General features: G+C 24.2%; 3 protein-coding genes across 7 annotated transcripts; 1 reads left to right on the forward strand and 2 right to left on the reverse strand.

Moving 5' to 3' along the window:
• The first annotated feature begins 1449 nt into the window (after window positions 1–1449).
• LOC112603448 (2-aminoethanethiol dioxygenase) lies at window positions 1450–9616 on the forward strand. 4 transcript variants are annotated; one of them, XM_025352003.1, is made up of 4 exons: window positions 1450–1475; window positions 7300–7410; window positions 8718–9150; window positions 9215–9616. In XM_025352003.1, exons 2-4 carry the CDS (start codon window positions 7392–7394, stop codon window positions 9531–9533), a joined length of 771 nt encoding a protein of 256 aa, XP_025207788.1. In that variant the 5' UTR covers window positions 1450–1475; window positions 7300–7391; the 3' UTR covers window positions 9534–9616. The 4 variants fall into 4 exon arrangements, with proteins under 4 accessions (XP_025207788.1, XP_025207787.1, XP_025207789.1 ...); XM_025352002.1 differs by lacking the exon at window positions 1450–1475 and adding an exon at window positions 1600–1686; XM_025352004.1 differs by lacking the exons at window positions 1450–1475; window positions 7300–7410 and adding an exon at window positions 7959–8042.
• Window positions 2646–7315, reverse strand: LOC112603457. Its single transcript, XM_025352013.1, has 11 exons — window positions 7225–7315; window positions 6631–6837; window positions 6483–6569; window positions 6248–6406; window positions 5940–6174; window positions 3952–4230; window positions 3745–3879; window positions 3423–3678; window positions 3225–3357; window positions 3010–3168; window positions 2646–2933 (listed from the first exon to the last, which is right to left on the reverse strand). The coding sequence occupies exons 1-11, from the start codon at window positions 7249–7251 to the stop codon at window positions 2646–2648; spliced, it is 1965 nt and encodes a 654-aa protein (XP_025207798.1). The 5' UTR covers window positions 7252–7315.
• A 3335-nt stretch (window positions 9617–12951) lies between the features above and the next one.
• On the reverse strand, window positions 12952–17134 carry LOC112603466 (E3 ubiquitin-protein ligase MARCH5-like). Of its 2 annotated transcripts, XM_025352023.1 has the most exons (8): window positions 17054–17120; window positions 16905–16983; window positions 16317–16416; window positions 15237–15351; window positions 13714–13844; window positions 13464–13654; window positions 13243–13405; window positions 12952–13171 (listed from the first exon to the last, which is right to left on the reverse strand). In XM_025352023.1, exons 2-8 carry the CDS (start codon window positions 16958–16960, stop codon window positions 13046–13048), a joined length of 882 nt encoding a protein of 293 aa, XP_025207808.1. In that variant the 5' UTR covers window positions 16961–16983; window positions 17054–17120; the 3' UTR covers window positions 12952–13045. The 2 variants fall into 2 exon arrangements, with proteins under 2 accessions (XP_025207808.1, XP_025207807.1); XM_025352022.1 differs by having other exon boundaries at window positions 16905–17134.
• Between the last annotated feature and the right edge of the window lie 1247 nt (window positions 17135–18381).

An 18381-nucleotide genomic window follows, 5' to 3' on the forward strand; every position in this document is an offset into this window, starting at 1 on the left:
TACAAAATTTAAGTAATTTATGCTCAATTAATTTTCAATTTTTAGTAAAAAAAAAAAATTAGCTAAAATGCACTTTAACACCATGTAGATTTAATTTATTTATTTGGATTTTACGTATATTAACTATTTATGAACAATGGTGCAATCAAAATTTGTCGGCTGGACTTAGTTTTAAAATTATACCGTTATGAAGTTTTTACATATACCACACAACGCTCTAGTTTACTAAGCCTTTCACGATTTTTTCTCTTGAAACTTAATTATATTACCTAATGAGTTACCTAAGAACAATAGTGCAATCAGAATTTGTCAGTCAAATTTAGTTTTGAAGTTATGGTGATATAACGTCATAACTCATAAGACATAAGTCATAATTCATAACTATTTTTTTATTTTATACTTGTTAGTTGTTTTTACGTCAAGGTTGCAGTTAGTTGTTACTTACCCGCGTTAGTCACGTACGGGTACGGCATAATCTAAGTTATTTTTTATTTACAAATCACAAACATAAAAACATACAAATAATATTAATAATTAGGGCACGGATTTTTTTATAATAAGAAAGTCAAAATATGTAAATATTTATGTTCTTATTTTTGCTAAAATATGTATTACAAAAACATGAAATATCTAACAAAAAATTTTTTAAATATCTAGATATATAAATAAATAAGTGTAGATATAGGCCTTTTTTATATAGATACCAAGTTTATAAGGACACTATCTATTGATATTTTTACGAATTTTTTTTTTTATAGAATTGTTCCAAACACTCTCCCAAGTGTACTCACGCTGTTTATTTGTTTCATTTTTTGTCTGAGGGGAGTAGCTGTATTGTTTTAAATATTATGATTTTTCAGTAAAGCACGTTTAGACAATTTTACAATTTATTTTTTCACAGTATTGTTAAATTATAAAATTAATGTATATATTAAATAAATAATTGCATTTTAGTTCAATATTCAAAGTATTATTTGAGAGGGGTTCCCCCCTCCCCTCATTAAAATTTCTTAAATAGTTTAAAATATGTTTAAAATAATTATTTATTTTTATTACCAACATAAATATTTTTTGTCATAAATGTCTAAAATTAACATTTATTATTGACTATTTTGTATCATAATTATTCATAATACCTTTATGAAAATATTGTTATAGCGTCCAATAATAAATTGTTATTGATTATTGTCTGTTGATCGACAATGACCGCTATCGATGCCAGTCAACGCCTCGACGGTCGACAATGATTAACAATAACATTTAACAATACTATATTTGTATAAATTTAAAATATTATTATAATAATTTATAATTATACAACGTTCAACCGTTATTCCATGTTCGCCAGACAGTGATAAACACGTAGAATTTTTTTATTAAATTTGTCATAATGAGGTAATAAGTAAAGAGATAACAAAAATGTACTGTAGTCTACAACTATTGTTATTGTTAAATATTTTTTTTAACTTTCAAAGGTACGTTATTTTATTTCATTTGTATTTTGTATTTAGTATTACTATATTAATAATTTAACGTTATTTTAATTCGTATACTTAATTTTTAACTATATATGTCAAAATCTAAATTCAGTAATCATACAATATACATTAGGTATACATGTTTTGGATTACTTCCTAAAAAAATTTCTGGAAATGACCTTTACAATACTGTGCAGAGGCGAAATCGGTAATTCACCTAATTTTATATATTTGTTTTGTATATTTATATATTTATACCTAGTATAAGAGAAAACATGCATTAATTCCAATCTTCAACAAACCAATAATCATTTTGGACGTAAGTGAATTTAGTTTGCACTTCGGGTATAAAATATTCTTCAGGATGTCATCTTTTAATGTTCAATTAAAACAGCAATAACATTTGTTACCCGTAAAATATCAAATTAATAAAATTTCATTTAAAAAAAGTGAATTTATCAAATGGTTAATGTAATTTTGACAACCATGAAAAAATTGTGTTTTTTATATTTGTTGTTTTTATAATTTATATGACGTACACCATTCACCACTCTATATTTACATAATATTCTAAGTAGAGTGACAAATTAATTGATTTTACAATAAAAATATGTGTTATTTTTCGTCCGTCATCACTCATCATATTTTAAAGTAATAAAAAATTTTCAATTTTCAAAAATGGAAGTAGTTTTCAGTAGCAAACGTAGATGTATAAAAAATTCATTTTCTTACGTAAAAATATTTTTAAAATGTATGTTTAATTGCAAATTGGATTTAGTTGGTACTTTTTTTTTTGGGGGTGGGAATAGGGTCAACATTTTTAGATAAAATAATTTTTATTGTCTACAAAAACAAAAAAAAAAAAATACAATTTAGTAAAAAGTTGTTAGGTCTTTAGTAGATTGGGAATTCTTAAAGCTTTTGGTATTTTCTACTAATTCACCTTAGTATCTTTGAAAGACTGACTGTTCAACAGTGAATATACTCTAATCAACTATGTGCTTTTGCACTTTTAAAATCCTATTTATCATTATAGTGTCTAAATAAGTAACTATTTGATTATAATGTCTATTATACATAGATTTAACATTAAATAGTATAAGCAAGGTTATTCAGCACTAGTTTTATTATGTATTTAATACAATAATAATTTGACAAACAACAAACTTATTCTAATATTATTTCACTGTTCACAATACTTTGAGATATTAAAATTTCATCATTTTTGTTTTCTAAGCATAAACTGTATTCATTGCATAAATGCAATAAAGCAACATATATAACAGATACACTAATATTCTCTTTCATATTTTCCGGTAATAATTTTGGCAATTTTAATAACAAATCTGCAAATGAAATATTTATTGTTTTCTTGCCATCTGGTTTAATAATATTCATAATATATTTTTTAAGTTGATGAATATCTATGTATCCAGAATTACTAGTAGGGCACTCCTTAAAATCAAGTTTTAGTAAAAATATTAAATTAATAGCTATTATGTATATAACACAATGTTTTTAAATAATTTACTTGAAAGGCATTAACTGGTGTATTATTTTCACCTAAAGCTATAGTTAAATTGTCATTATTTATTTCAGTCATCATTTCATCTTCCTCATTTTCACACTCGATATCCATGACATTATGATTAATAATATAGTCTGTATTTTCTACTGGAACTTCATCCATCTAAACATAATTTATTATTGGTTAAAATTAGTAGACAAATAAAATAATTTTCATACCGATAAGCTGTTGCTTAGATTATTTTGTTCTGGAAATAAGTACAATGCATTTGGATTTGTATTAAAATTTGATTCCTCAAATTCATTTTTATACCAGTTAGGAATCATGTTTATATACTTACAACTTTCTAATCTGCAATAAACAAAAGTATGGTAAGTTATAGATGTTTACTATCATATTTTTTAATAAGTACTAACTGTCTGATAGGCCTAATATTTGATTGATCAAGTGAACCAATTAAGTTATTAATTGGTTTCCATTTAATATAACTACATTGGTTTCTACCAGAATTTAATTTTATATTTTTCAATATTGCAGAATTATCTGAATAAAAATTGACTTTAAATTTTATAGCTTTTGATTTGTTACATTGATTTTCAGGAACATTAGTTTGGGATTGTGTTTGATGTGTTTGAGCTATACGTGATTTAATAAGCATTGCTTTCTGTTTACCTAATTACAATAATTTATAGAATATGCATTTATAAAAATGAACAATAAACTTGAAAAAAACATTACTGTCAATTGTCATCATTCTGAATTTATCATTCCAGTGATTAGAACATTTGAAGTAACACAATTTTTCACGATTAAAAAATGTGTAATCACTGCTATTTGTTGAATCCACCATTAATAATGTCTGTGACAAAGAATCTATAAAAAAAAAGTCTTAATAAATAACAACAAATATATTTTTTTTTATAAATATAACAATGATGCACCCACTTAAATTATCTGGTTTACAAAATGCTTTGTTATTGTGATTAGCTGATCCTAGATCTGTGTGTGCTATTATTTCTGCATTTGATTCATTTAAATCTACTTCCATTGCATCATCACTTTCTTCAGAGTCATTAGTACAAAATTTAGATGTTTCTCGATCAAAATGTGTTACAATATTATCTAATTTGTTTAGGTTAGTGTCATCATCACAATTAGTACTTTTATCACATTCAGCTATAAATTTATGATATGAAGGACAAATTTTTCCATTTTCAATTAAAACTATAATGCAAATAAAAATTTGAACAATATAATAATTTATTAGACAAAACTAACTTTTTTTTTTGGTAAAATGCTTCATTATTTACCTACGGTAATGGTTTCTGGTAGATAAATGTATTTAGTTAGTACTTAGGTGAGCAAAAGTAAACAATTCCTAATAATTTTAAAAATAATCGAGAAAACAGGAATTATTATTTTTATTTATTGTATTCAGAAATAAATACTTTAAAATGTAATACAAAGGTTTTTTTTTTAACTGGAAATCAAAAATTAAAATTGAGTATAAATCATTTAAGTTTTTTCTGAAAGATAGAATTTCAAATTTTAATGATTTTAAAAATTCAAAAATTAAAAAAAAACAATTATTATCCACAATATTTTTTATTTTAATGTCTTTTAAAAAATATAAATAAATATTTATAGAAACTTAAAACATTCTGATATTAATTAGATATTTATTTTATATACACATTAACTTTTAAAGAATATTTAGATTTATTTTAAGCTAATTATACTACAAATATAATTAAACAATTTACAGTGTATTTAAATTGATTTATATGTTAATAACAGCTAGTAATATTATATGAAATAATATAACACATGCGATTTGTTATTGGTAAAAATAGTTAACCTTACCGTACTACTGTCAGAAAAATACATTTCTAATAGTAATATAAACATGTAATAAAATATTCTTACAAATATAAGTTGCCACGTACACAATGAATTAAATTAAACGTATTTATTACTGGATTACTGAATCCTACTTAATGAACGAGATTAATTTGAAAACTTCTTTTTAACACGTTCGCTGCAGGATGATGCTTTGAGACGTTAATTCAATCGTTTCCTAGTACAGATGATGTCTTAAGATGTAATTAATACATTTATTTTAATTTAGCCTGTACTGGGGGTATGTGTATAAAAATTGAACTGCAGCAAATGTATTAATAGAGCAACTTGTGGCTTTTTTTTATATTAATAAAAATTAAGTACATAATAATATAGAAAAACAAAATTCAATTAAAGAAGTAAGATATAGAATAGAGGGTCAACTTTACAAAGAATTTATAATTTATTACTTTTAAAAAAAATTTGTTATAGGTACATGCAAAAACTTGTTTAAACTTCATCTCCTTAATTTTAACAATTATTCAAATCTCAAGTAATACTGATTGATGATTAGTAATTTTTATGAATATTAATTGCTTATTATCTTATGATTTATTTCCAGTCAGTAGTCTTTCTTTTACATGCATAATATCTAATGTTATATTATGTGAACTATTAAATGATATTGATATAGTATAATTTTATATGAATAGCAACATATTATTTTAGATATTTCCAACTCCAATTATTTTTATTATTATAAATAAAGCTAATTGTTTATTGTTAGTTTTTTTTAGATTTTAAATGCAATTTAAAACTAGATATATTACCTTATATTTTTCATTCAGACATTCAAGTTCATAGTTAAAATGTAGGTAATATCTCTTATAAAAGTAAAATTTGTTTACTCTACCTTAAAAATTACATTTTTTATGCACTAATGAATGCACCTTTTTAAAATTAAGTCTACTTTTCTGACATTTTTGACTGATTATGTGTGTATGCAATCCATCCCCACTTGAATTTGAATAGAATAATGTTTTTAAATATATACTAAATCAACTTAAAATAGGAGTTTATCATATTTTACTTACAACTTATATCTTCCATTTCATATATTTCTTGTTGATTTTCAACCACTCTAATATTTTTAGAAACACTATATTCTGGCCAGTAGGGCTTATTTGAATACTTATTAATCAATATTCTTGAAGGTTTTGAATAATCAATCATATTACTATCGAAATCCACACTTAAATAATTTTTTTTTGGTAAAATTTGAGTTTCTTTACAATATAACTTGTCTGCTGTTGTTAACATTAGTTTTTTCTAAAATTCAAATTGAAATAAAAATTATATTAAAAACTTCCAGTTATTTGAATGATAAATATTTAAAACATACTCTATGTTTTTGTTTTGTTTTGGTCTCATTCTCTTTAATAAGCTTTTTATGTTTTGTCTCTGACACAAATTCTTTAATTAATTTATTACCCGTTGTCCAAATATCGTCGACTCTACATGAGTACACTTTACTAATAGCATCAAATGTATTAGTAATTTCCTTTGTTTATTAAAAAAAAAAAATTAATTACTTAATAAAACAATGTACAATAACTGTTCATAAGTAACAAATTTACCAAAATATTTGTTTCTTTTGATCTCTTTACCATTTGTTGTACACAACTGATTAAATCTATATCAAATGCATTAAACATATTGATTTTCTAAACAAAAACATCTATTTTCAAATCTGTATTGCAAAATATTAAATAAAATAATTCTTACATTTTCCAAGTATAATATATTATACTTTTTAACTTTATTATTCAAATCCCCAATGGATAAATCACTAAGATACTGTTCATTATTATCATCCTCAACACAAAATTCTTGGTTTAATATAGCTTTAAATGAAATTATATTATCATGATTTATATTTCTGTGAGAATTTCTTTTATGTTTGGATGATTTTTTTTTTGATGCATTGTACATCTGAAAATCTTCTATTAATATTACATTTGTTTACACATTATAAATAAATACATTATAGCACTTGTTTACTCCACACATAAAATAACTACTATAGCTTCAACTACTTAATTTTTTTATGATTGAAATTATTTATCTTTTTAATTAAACAAAATATCATCTAAAATAAAATTACAATATTTTAATTCATTTTTTAATGCTTGATTTTGAGACAACATAAAATTGAAATTTGTACATTATAGTTTATATTAAACCACATAATTTACTAAAATTTATTAAAATATATTCAAAGATTATTTTACTATAGATCTAAAATTATTAATTAATTAGGTACTATCAACTAAATGATACAAAATTGTATTCATGTATCAAGACATAATCATTACTCACACTATTATTTTGATCTTGAGTGTCCATGTTAATTAATATTTAATAGCAGTTAAACTATATTATGATTTATTCTAGAATAAGAATGAAGATGAATCACAGTTTTGAGGTACATATACGACGCACTGTTGCAGTGCACACCAAGACACTGTCATCTGAGGCTTTTTTGGATGCTGAATTGCCTAAGTAGTAAGTACCAAAGACAAAATGCTGAACACCATCACTTGTTGGACAGTAATAAAACCACAAAATGTGTAAAATCGGAATGAACTCTTAAAAAACAATGATAGCTCCAATTGTGACTATAAATAATAAGGTTTATGCCATACTTATAACTTACAGTACGTTTATCTTATCATGAACTATATAATATGAATATAATCATAAATTCGACTAAATAATTAGTTACTTTTTTATATGGTCAGATTCATAACGATTAATGAGCCAAACGGCGCGCCGGCGCCTACACATAGTAAGGCCCAAACGCCCCAAACCTAAGTATAAAACAATATTTATCTACTATATCTGTTATCTACCATATATTCTACGATTATTGATTTCTATTACTTAATGAAAGGTCTGACCTCTAGTGGCAGTATTATGAATTATCTGAAATGGCGCACTGTATTACTGTAATATTTACATTGTAGTTAGAAGAAATAATATATCACATTATTAAAAATAAAATCACTGATCATTGATCATCACTATTCACTTATATTAAACATAAATTTAATATGAGCCACACTTATTTTGCGTTAAATAAAACTAATAGTAAAGTATAAACTTAAATATTATTGCGTCCCACAATGTACTGTAAGGTAAATATGTAAAATGAACAATTGATTTATAATTAAATTAATATGGTTTATATTTTATAGTTTTTCAAAAATATATATCTTTTCATAAAGTTTCTTGCTGATTAAAATAATGAAATGAAATGAAAAATTGTGTTATGAATGACATGAACATTTACGATTTTAAAATACCCAAAATTTAAATACAAAAAAATATGTACAAGGTAGCGAGGTGCTTTAGAAAATGTTTTAGTTTTTAGATCAATCCTTTTTTCTCTAATTCCATAATTTTTTTCTAATAGTTAATTGACGACATAACTTTTATTAATCTCATCTATGGTAAAACCCTCAATTTAACCCTGAGGAAATGTTTCAGTTTTACCATAAATTAAACAGAAGATTGAAAGATTAAGAATTATGTATTGATAATATTTTACAAGATTAAGATAAAAACACTATATTCTATGATAAAGTTACCTATTAGATAAAATAAATTTGAAATATTAATTGATAAAAACCAAAATTATATAACTTAATGTAACCTATTACCTAATGTAACGGAATTTTACATGTTCTTTTTTGTTCGTTCAACTACCAAAAAATACTATCCGAATTATCCGATTAGTCTTATGTTCTTGAGCATAGTTTATGTACGCATTACTATTCGTAAAAGTGTAAATCTTGAACATTATATTTTAGTTGAATTGTGTGCATCGAGTATTATGACATCAAAAATCGAATGTGTTATTAAACAAGCTATAACCACTTTTTCTGGTTCATATACATCAAAAGCTTTTCATGATAATTTGATTAAATTGAAACGTTATACCAATGCATTGGACGCACGGTCAATTGGCTTAGATTTTAGATTATTGCGATGGGACACATTTGAATTAAACAACAACCTGGATAAATTGTCTGGATCCACATTTATACGTCGTCATCAAGCTCCTGTTACTTACATTGGAGTGTTTGAAGATGAAAACGTATCAATTGGAGTGTTTGTGTTGAGAGATGGTGCTAAAATACCTTTACATGATCACCCTTACATGTATGGTGTGTTAAAAGTTATTTATGGTAAAGTCAAAGTACAAAGCTATACACCTGTGGATAAGGATTATAGCCAACTAAAGTAATTGTGGGGGTAACATTTTGTTTTATTTTTAAGTTTGTACCTAATAGTTTTATGTTTATAGCGATTCTAACATCAGTGCAATAAAATTAGCTCCAATAATTGTTGGAGAAAGAGACGATTCGTGTGTGTTGTGTCCAGTTGAGGGAAATATTCATGAAGTGGATACTATTGATGGTCCAGCTGCATTTCTTGACATATTAGCTCCTCCATACAAAACTGATATTCCAGAAGTAGGGAAAAGATGTTGCAGGTACTTTAAAGAAGTAAATATATCTGAAGATATAAAATTAGCTATTGTATCAGATCCTAGAGATTACTGGAGTGATACAGCTCCATATACTGGACCTCAATTTGGTATACATTTTGAACCTAAAACCTAATTGTTACATTTTGCAAATATTTTTATACATCATTCAAAATAAAATATTATTTTATGACTACTAGTCATCAATATTTAAATCTAATAATTTTACTCGTACATTACATTTTATTTTGATTATGAAATTTCTTATATTTTAAGTTTTACTGTATTTTTAATAATAATTGTTTATTAGACATTGGTATTATGAGATACAATTTAAGCTTTGAAAAAGATACTTAATTATCTGGCTTAACTATTTTTATAAATTATTAGTTATTTTTTTTAGAATATTATAAAAATTATATATTTTTAAATTAATTTACTTTCATACGTCATACACGTACTTACAATTTTTTTTATTAAATTACATTTGTAAAATTGTTTTTAAAATATTTTTCTTTTAAATAGATTCATATTTATTGATATATTTTGTCTTAAAAGGTGATATATTTTAACTATTCAGATGTGTAAAGTATAATTGTTATATTTTTTTTACTTATTAAAATTAATAATAAAGTGAAATGGTAATTTTATTTTATAGTCATTTTAAAATTATATAATTTTATGTATCAAGTTTTTACATATTAAAGAATACACTTGGCTAAAAGTGTCCTGCTTTCCTTTGTTACTAAAATTTTAAGTCCATATTAAGATGTGTATAATACTTATTCTACAAGTTGACTGGATGTCTCATTTCTTTATTAACTGTTACTTTTCTTCACTTCATACATACACGGTGGCGCTCACATAGGGTACTAAATAATGCAATTGCATTAGTTTTATGTGAGTCCCAAGGCCTACTTATATTTGGAGGGGTCCTCTCTGGAGCAAAAACTATTAATGTGTAAATACTTATCTAGATCTTAAATAAATTTGGGGCCCTATAATATTATAACTACACTGGTTCATGGAAAACTTGTGGGCGCCACTGCACATATACTTAATATTCTAATGTTATAATTTATAATAACATAGCCATGTTTCCCATGTATCTGTTGGTAAAATATACTAAAATTTAAGTGCATTATATTATATTATGAATATTAAAATGTTTGATATTTTTGATTCATAATAAAATATTATAGTAAGTTGTTCAGTGTCAACACATTCATCAAATTTATTAAAACTAAATAATTCCCTATAATTTTCAAAAAGATTGTGAAAACAATCACAGAAGAGTTTACCATAAATATATATCCATATTGCTTAAATTTTGATAAAAATTGCATATTCTTACTATCCAATGTATTTGATAAAAGGTTTAAATTGATTTCTCCTAAAACAATATTTTTTTATACCTATTGTAATTTAAACAATATTTATTGTAAAAATTTGAGACATTCCACTATAACTTGAATTTTTAATTATTGCTTTCTATGGTATAATTTATTTCTAATGAAATTTTTAAGTATTTAGACTAGTTTAACCTCGAAAGTAGTTAATCTTTAGTTAGGAATTGAATCTAGTTGGTAATTGTACTTTAGGTGTTAAAAATCAAAAAAAAACCCCAGTAGCTACTTTCCAGTTATCAAAATAATTGGGGTAAACAATTGGGTACCATTAATAACTTATGCATTAATGGGTCGATTTAAATTCAATGATTTATCATTGTGTAAAAAAACGATGCTGAGCGGAGTCTTTTAGCCTTTTATATCACGTTAAGTCTGTATATTTCATTATTTACTCGTTAAAGTTATTTTACTATTATAGTATTAGGGTAGAAGATCGAAAAAACCAAAAATCGTTTGAGGATGTCTAAAAACAATCAACAGCAGAAGAGGGACTGTGGCTAGAAAAAACTACGATTCATGAAATGAAGAAATTCAAGAAATGCACGCATCACGTCCAACGAACGCCATGAATAATAATAAACCCTTATTTTTAGGTTAGAATCGTTGGGGAGTAGCAAACATTTCATGTTATCCATGATCATTTGGGCAAAGTGGTCGTCTGTCCTAACTAGCGAATTTTCGCACAATCCACGACATGAAAACTGGCCTTTGACCGTCACGAACCTAGCGACCGTTTCACCTCGATGGTCCACAATGTAATTAAATTAATTGTCGGGTTTTTTTGAATTAAAATTTCATTTACTGAAAATATTTTATTTATTTTATAAATCAATAATTTGTTTATTCAAACCAAGTATAAAACATTAAAAACTTGAACCAAATAATACAAATTCCAAAAAAAAAAAATAAACGGTATAGGTTGAAAACTCATGGTTATTGGGTAGGGTAAGCAGTGCGGGTTGCGGTACTCGGTGGCCAGTTTTCGTGTCGCGGTTCATATTCGTAGAATCCGCCTTCAATAGCTATACGCAATAATATGATTTGTTTTTTCATTTTAATATTTTTATATGATATGCAGTGTACTCCATAATATATACACTCATATATACTTGGTTTTATTTATTATTATTAGTTTAAATTTAAATTTTAAATGGTAAAACGTAAACTCACCGATTTAAAATTAAAATTTGTTATTGATTAACACAGGGTAACATGCTCGATGGCTGTTTAAGAAGAGTTTGATACACTTGATTTTTTTTTTTATAAGTATCTTAGCCAAAAATTTTAATTGGTAAAAATACACTTATTATAACTAAACCCTCTTAAAATATTTTCTTAGCTATGGTCTTAGTTACATATGCATAGGTGTTAAATAATCTAGGACAAAAAATTAATTTTGGTATTGGATGAAGATTTTATTAGACACAGAATAGTGTTTTTAAAAAAAAATTTTACTTGTGAATTCAGTAAATACAATTTATCAGTTAACTCTAAAACATTGATATGTATCATTAATCATAATTATGCAATTGGCATTTTAATTTTTATGTAAAAGAATATTCATTGAAAATGTAATTTATGAAAGTACAAGCGAAATTAATGTATGTAAATTTAAAAGACTGAAACAAGATTTTAACATTATTATTATATTTTTTAGTATTTTGAACTGTATGGTATACATAAATATATTATAGATTATTAAATTATTATATTATTTTTAAATACTAAAAGTTAAAGTTCACAATTTTCATATCATACAATTAGTATAATTAAGAAAGTAATAATATTTATCATAAATGTTACCTTGTATATTCCCTACGATTATTCATAAGATCATAAGTAACTGTAAATTAAATATTTACCAATACATATTTTTTTTTTCAAAACTATTTTACTAAAAATTTCTATTTTTTTTATACATTAATATCTTTTTAATGAGCAATTCTAATTATTAAAATATAATATATCTTATTCACCAACAAAATCATATTGTAAATATATGATATTATTTATTTTGGATTAACTTTATAAACATTTTGTATATTTGATATATGATTATCTTAAAATAATGATTATTTTTTTTTTTTTTTTACAACTTTATTCTAAATACAATTAACCTTTTTTTAAAAATAATATTTTTACATATTTATATACAATATTAAGATGTTTTATTATAATTATATTAAAATATCAAGATTTTTAAGGTGATGTTAACAAATATTGGATTATGATATAGATTTTAATTATTTTCTTCTGCACCAGTGTCAGGATAGTCGATAACTTTACGTGTTTTTTCTTTAATAACATTATGTTGTCTTTGATATATTCTGAATACACCTTTTACTGCAATATATACTAAACCTCCCTGCAATAAAAATATGAACATAATTAATGAAAATGTACATTCATATTCATTAAAATTTATAAAATTCAAACCAATATAGTTTTTTGTAAGTATGAATATGAACTATTGTTAAACAATAAATTTCCAACTACGGTAGCAGTAGTTGGAAATAAGAGTGCAGCACAGAGAGTAGTTGTTGGATTAACGACTGAATTGAATTGGACTGTATTAGTTGAATTGTTGATAGGTTCACACCTAAAAAACAATACAAATATGACTTATAATTATTACTTTAACAGCATAAATGGCTTACAAAAATGAAGGCATGATGGTTCTTAACAAGGGTAGCTGTGAAGTAAATCGTTGTACAAATAACAGTAAGGTTTCTTCCCAATTGATTGTTTTGCACAAAATTAGACTGAGAGGTATTGATGGCAATATCAAGAGCAACATATATGAATCTGTATTCTCCATCATTGTAATAGCTTCTCTTTCACCCATTATCTAAGAAACATTCAAGTTTAATTTCTATAAAATTTAATTTATTTCTTATTAGAATAAACCTGCATCATGGTTATTGCTCCATATGAAGCTGCAGACCAATAAAGAGTGCTGACTACAACACCAGCTGCCAAAAAAGGACATAGCTGATTAGCTGTTTTATCAAGTTTGTTTAAAAAACGAACTAAGCAATCTGTAAATTTTAATAACAACATAATATTAATTAAATGTAATAAAAATATATTTTAATAAATATGTATTTCAAATCATACTAAGTATTAAAATTAAAAAAGTTTTGTTATATAGTAGTGTTGAGTGTACCTTAGCGTAAAGTAATTTTAAATGAATTAAATTTGAATTCATTGATAAATCATTAGATATTATGAAAAATTATACTGAGCAGATGATTTTATGATTTATCAACCTACATTACTAAGTTATTTTATGATAATATTAAATTACTATCAGTAACAAATTTTTTTTACGAAAAATAAATAATACATTAGGTTGAATAAATATTTGCAAGAAATATTTTTAAAATTTTTTAAACTTCATTGTGAATAAAACATATTAAGATATGTTCTTAGAAGTTTAAAATTCCCAAAAATATTATTTTTAAATTGTAACAAAAAACTAAAACTGTTATTTTTTTAACCAAATTTTGTTCAAACTTAAACTTTAATTATTAATAAAAAAAAGTATTAATAGATATTTTAGATTTTTTTAATTTTAGTATAAGCTATGAATTATTTTAAGAGGACATTAAATTGCATTTTTAATCCTTAATTATAAAAATTGAATATTTTATAAATTTTTAACTATAAAATAATTTTTAAATTTTTTTTATATTGAAAAAATTTGTAATAATTTTAAGCATCTATATATTTTTAATATTTTTTGTCTAGACAAAATTTTATTTTTCAATACTTATAAAAAAAAAATGTAAAATGTCTAAAATAATTCAAAAAAGTCAAAATATTTTGAAATAACATGTATAGAAAATGTTAATTTAAAGATTTTATACAGATTTCAAGCATCTATGGTTATTTATTTTTAAATTACGAGAAAATAAAAACATTTTAGATGAGAAATTATTATTGTACGTATGATTATCTTATTTCATTGAATTTTAGATAGTCATGAAAAATATATGAAGAATTATACTTTTTTTAATTAATTCTAAAAATCCATATTTTTCTTTAATCTTTTTAATTATTAAGTAAAGTATTAGGAATTTTTAATTTTAATCTTACAAAAATACTAGCTAGATTTATTTTTCTAACAGAAAAAAACCAAAGTATTTTTTCTACTATAAATTGTGTACAAATAAAAAAATAAAAGAAAAATTTGAGTAGGTTAAAGTTAAAGATTTAAAAATACTTTGTGACTGAAGTGAAAGTCATCCAAAACAGAACATTTAATTTATGTAATACAAAATATTTTTTTCAAGCAGAAAAATAAACAGATATTAAATTAAAGAAAAATAAATTATTTTCATATAGCAAAATTAAAATTCTTAAACATGGGAATTATTTTGTTTTTAAAAAGTTTTATAATGTTGTAATGCTAACTCTAAAAAACTTACTGACTTCATCATACACAATAATATATTGTGTGTGGCATTGAGGGCAATGTGCTTTTACACTAACATTTTCTTTCAGTTTTTCATCGACCCAACGTTGAACACAATTCTGGTGAACCTAAAATAATAATTTTATATGTATGAATCAATAGACAGTTAACAATACATTATTATAGTTTGATTGAACAAATAGCAGGTACATAAAATATTAATTGTTATAAATGTTTCTATGATATATAGTATGTTCAATATCTGTATAGAAGATGACAAGCAGCATCCTTATTACTGTGACAGGAAGAAAACCTTGAATGAGCCAACAATCATTTGACATTCGCCTACATTCAATTAGATAGTTATTTTTTTTTATAAATAGTTTATCATTTCATTCTTTAATAAAACTCATCTTATAAATTAATTGTCAATGTGATTGATTTATTCAAATTAATCGAAATGGGATGATTTTTAAATTTTATATATAAAGTGAAGTATTGAAAAATTGAACTTAATAATAGGTTAGGTATGTGATATAGGGACATAGGGATATATAAATTTTCAGCTAAATAGAAATCCGATAGAACTTTAGTTTTTAGAATCAATTTGTAATCAAATAATAATGCTTTAATATAATTAGGCTAATTTTAGGATATCAAGTATTAATTCTTGTTCTTACACATACAGTCTAAAAATATGGGGATCTGGCACAAAAGGCATTCTAGGATGATGCTTAATACATTAATATAAATGTATTTAATTTATCCTGCTTTTAAAATATGGTCTGTTTCTATTGAAGACAAAGCTAACTGATCGATTGATTACATTTTGACCAAATTAACATAAATTACTACAGTAAAAAAATCAACTGCAGTAGTAGCTACATACAATTTTAATTATTTTTTGTTATTATAAATTTTGTACAATAGAAATTGTTGAATATTTAAATATAATATCTCAATAATAAAATTATAGTCTATTAGATTATAATATTATAGTTTACATTTGAGTGTTATCAGTAGGGCATACACTGCATAATAACTATTTGCATATAAGAATTAAAAAGAATATTACAATTTTATAAAAAATTACCCATCGTGTAGAACCGCGACATTTACATGGTGACACCCAATCTTTGTTACTTTCATAATCATCTTCATCGGTACCAAAACAAACCCAACAGTGTTTTGGTCTAGAATAGAGTAATAAACATGTTTAAATAATACTATAAACTATATAAATACATGAGATAGAATGAACGATATGAAATTAATACTAGGTTATACAATATATACCTATAATTTTTTTTTATTAAAATAGAAAATTTACAATTTGTAGTATAGGTATAATAAGCCAATAAAATATTAATACGATATAGAGAATATTTACATGATGATATAGTATGAGGAGAGAGACTATCTAGGGACAGAACTCTCAGATATATACTAAACATGTTAAGTTTTGTATGAAATAAATGGTATGGATTAAACAGAACCAATTAAAACAAATACTTACAATATTTAAATATTAATTAAAAATTATTAATAAATGATTAATGTCTTTGAGTTTGACTTGATGTACATTATTTATTATTAATTAAGTTCATATAAAAAAATATTTTAAATTGAAACGTCAAGTAGAGTTCATTCCACCTCTAATAATCAAACATTATAAATTTACTCAGATGTTTCTTGATTGCAGGAAGATGAATGTTGGCCGATATTTGCGTTTTCCATTTTAAAAGATCTTAACTGATTTACTAAATAAATTAATTCAAGTGTATAACTTACAAACTTATCATTTTACAACAATTAAAATTAATCAGTTACTTTGCAAAGAAACAGTTCTGAATGTTCAAAACACCTAAAGTACTAGGTAATATTTATAAGTATCAATTAAAAGTAATAACACAATTATTATATATTAGGTTTAATATAATAAGTACCTATTATGATAGATAAAAACACAGTTTGTCTGCGGTTAATACTGTTAATAGTCACGAATGTTATTAAAAGAGTTGTTGATCAATTGTTCATAAAAACATTGAATAAAAGTTAGGTATTGTTATCAATTTTTTTTTATCATCAGCTGGTGTTATCCAATCAGAGCTCCCCGCTACAACTCAATAATAACCACTTTAAAATATAAACCATTTGCCGTACACAACTAATAAGTACCCAATAGGTAATTCTATTATAAAAAACATTCGAATTCGGAAACAAAGCAAAAAGTATGATTTACGAAACGATTACCTGAGGCATTTGAGATAATTACGTTAATATTATGCCATCTTGTTAATTTTACTCTGTTCGGTTATTTACAACTATATTATTCTAGTAGCGACTACCGTCAAGGACTTGATCACCTAATTTATCGTCTCTTCCCCCTGATCGAATTAATAATAATATCATCTGAATATTACAGATACCTAGTCTAGTGTATCCGATATACGCGTACACGAAGTACACGTTTAACTGTCATTATAAATACCTACTTTGTAAAGTGGTGACCAGTATAGAAGTAGTAAGAAAATATAGTTTAGGTACATATTATATAATATTACTATCGTAGAACTTTATTTTTCAACTAATTTCAGAAAGCAGTAACAAGCCACGGTTTACTGCCGATTGAACTAAAAATTGCAGTGTAAACTCTGAATACTAGATTGGTGATAGCAGATGGGTACCTAGGTACGGAATTTTTGTTCAGAGTTGCGTGGTGTGTCTAAGTATTTTTTTTTATAGGGTTGCAAACTCTTTGTTTAGGTATGTAATATCGGTAAAAATTAAACGTAGGTACTACCGACACGATGATTACACTTAACGTTATTAATAAAAAAAAAAAAAAAAAAATAGGGAATATTTTCAAAACGTTTTGAATAATATAACATAGATACAGTAAAATATTTTAATTTTAAATGTTTATAAAATAAACTTATAGGTAACGCCGAAACCATACATAGACGACAAATGGGTAGGTACCGAGGTACCTACGTATTTGTCATCTATTACCGTAACAGACTTTGGTTTTTTATTTTAGTTTAAGTATTTTTTATTTATTTATAGTTAATATTAAATATTAAAATACATACTATTCGAACGAAAAAATGAGTATAAAAACTACTTTTATAATAGCTCCAATCAATGTAGGTTCCGGT

The sequence above is a fragment of the Melanaphis sacchari genome, unplaced genomic scaffold (assembly GCF_002803265.2).
Source record: "Melanaphis sacchari strain LSU unplaced genomic scaffold, SCAv2.0 Contig108_pilon_pilon, whole genome shotgun sequence".
In the NCBI taxonomy this organism is placed as follows: domain Eukaryota; kingdom Metazoa; phylum Arthropoda; class Insecta; order Hemiptera; family Aphididae; genus Melanaphis; species Melanaphis sacchari.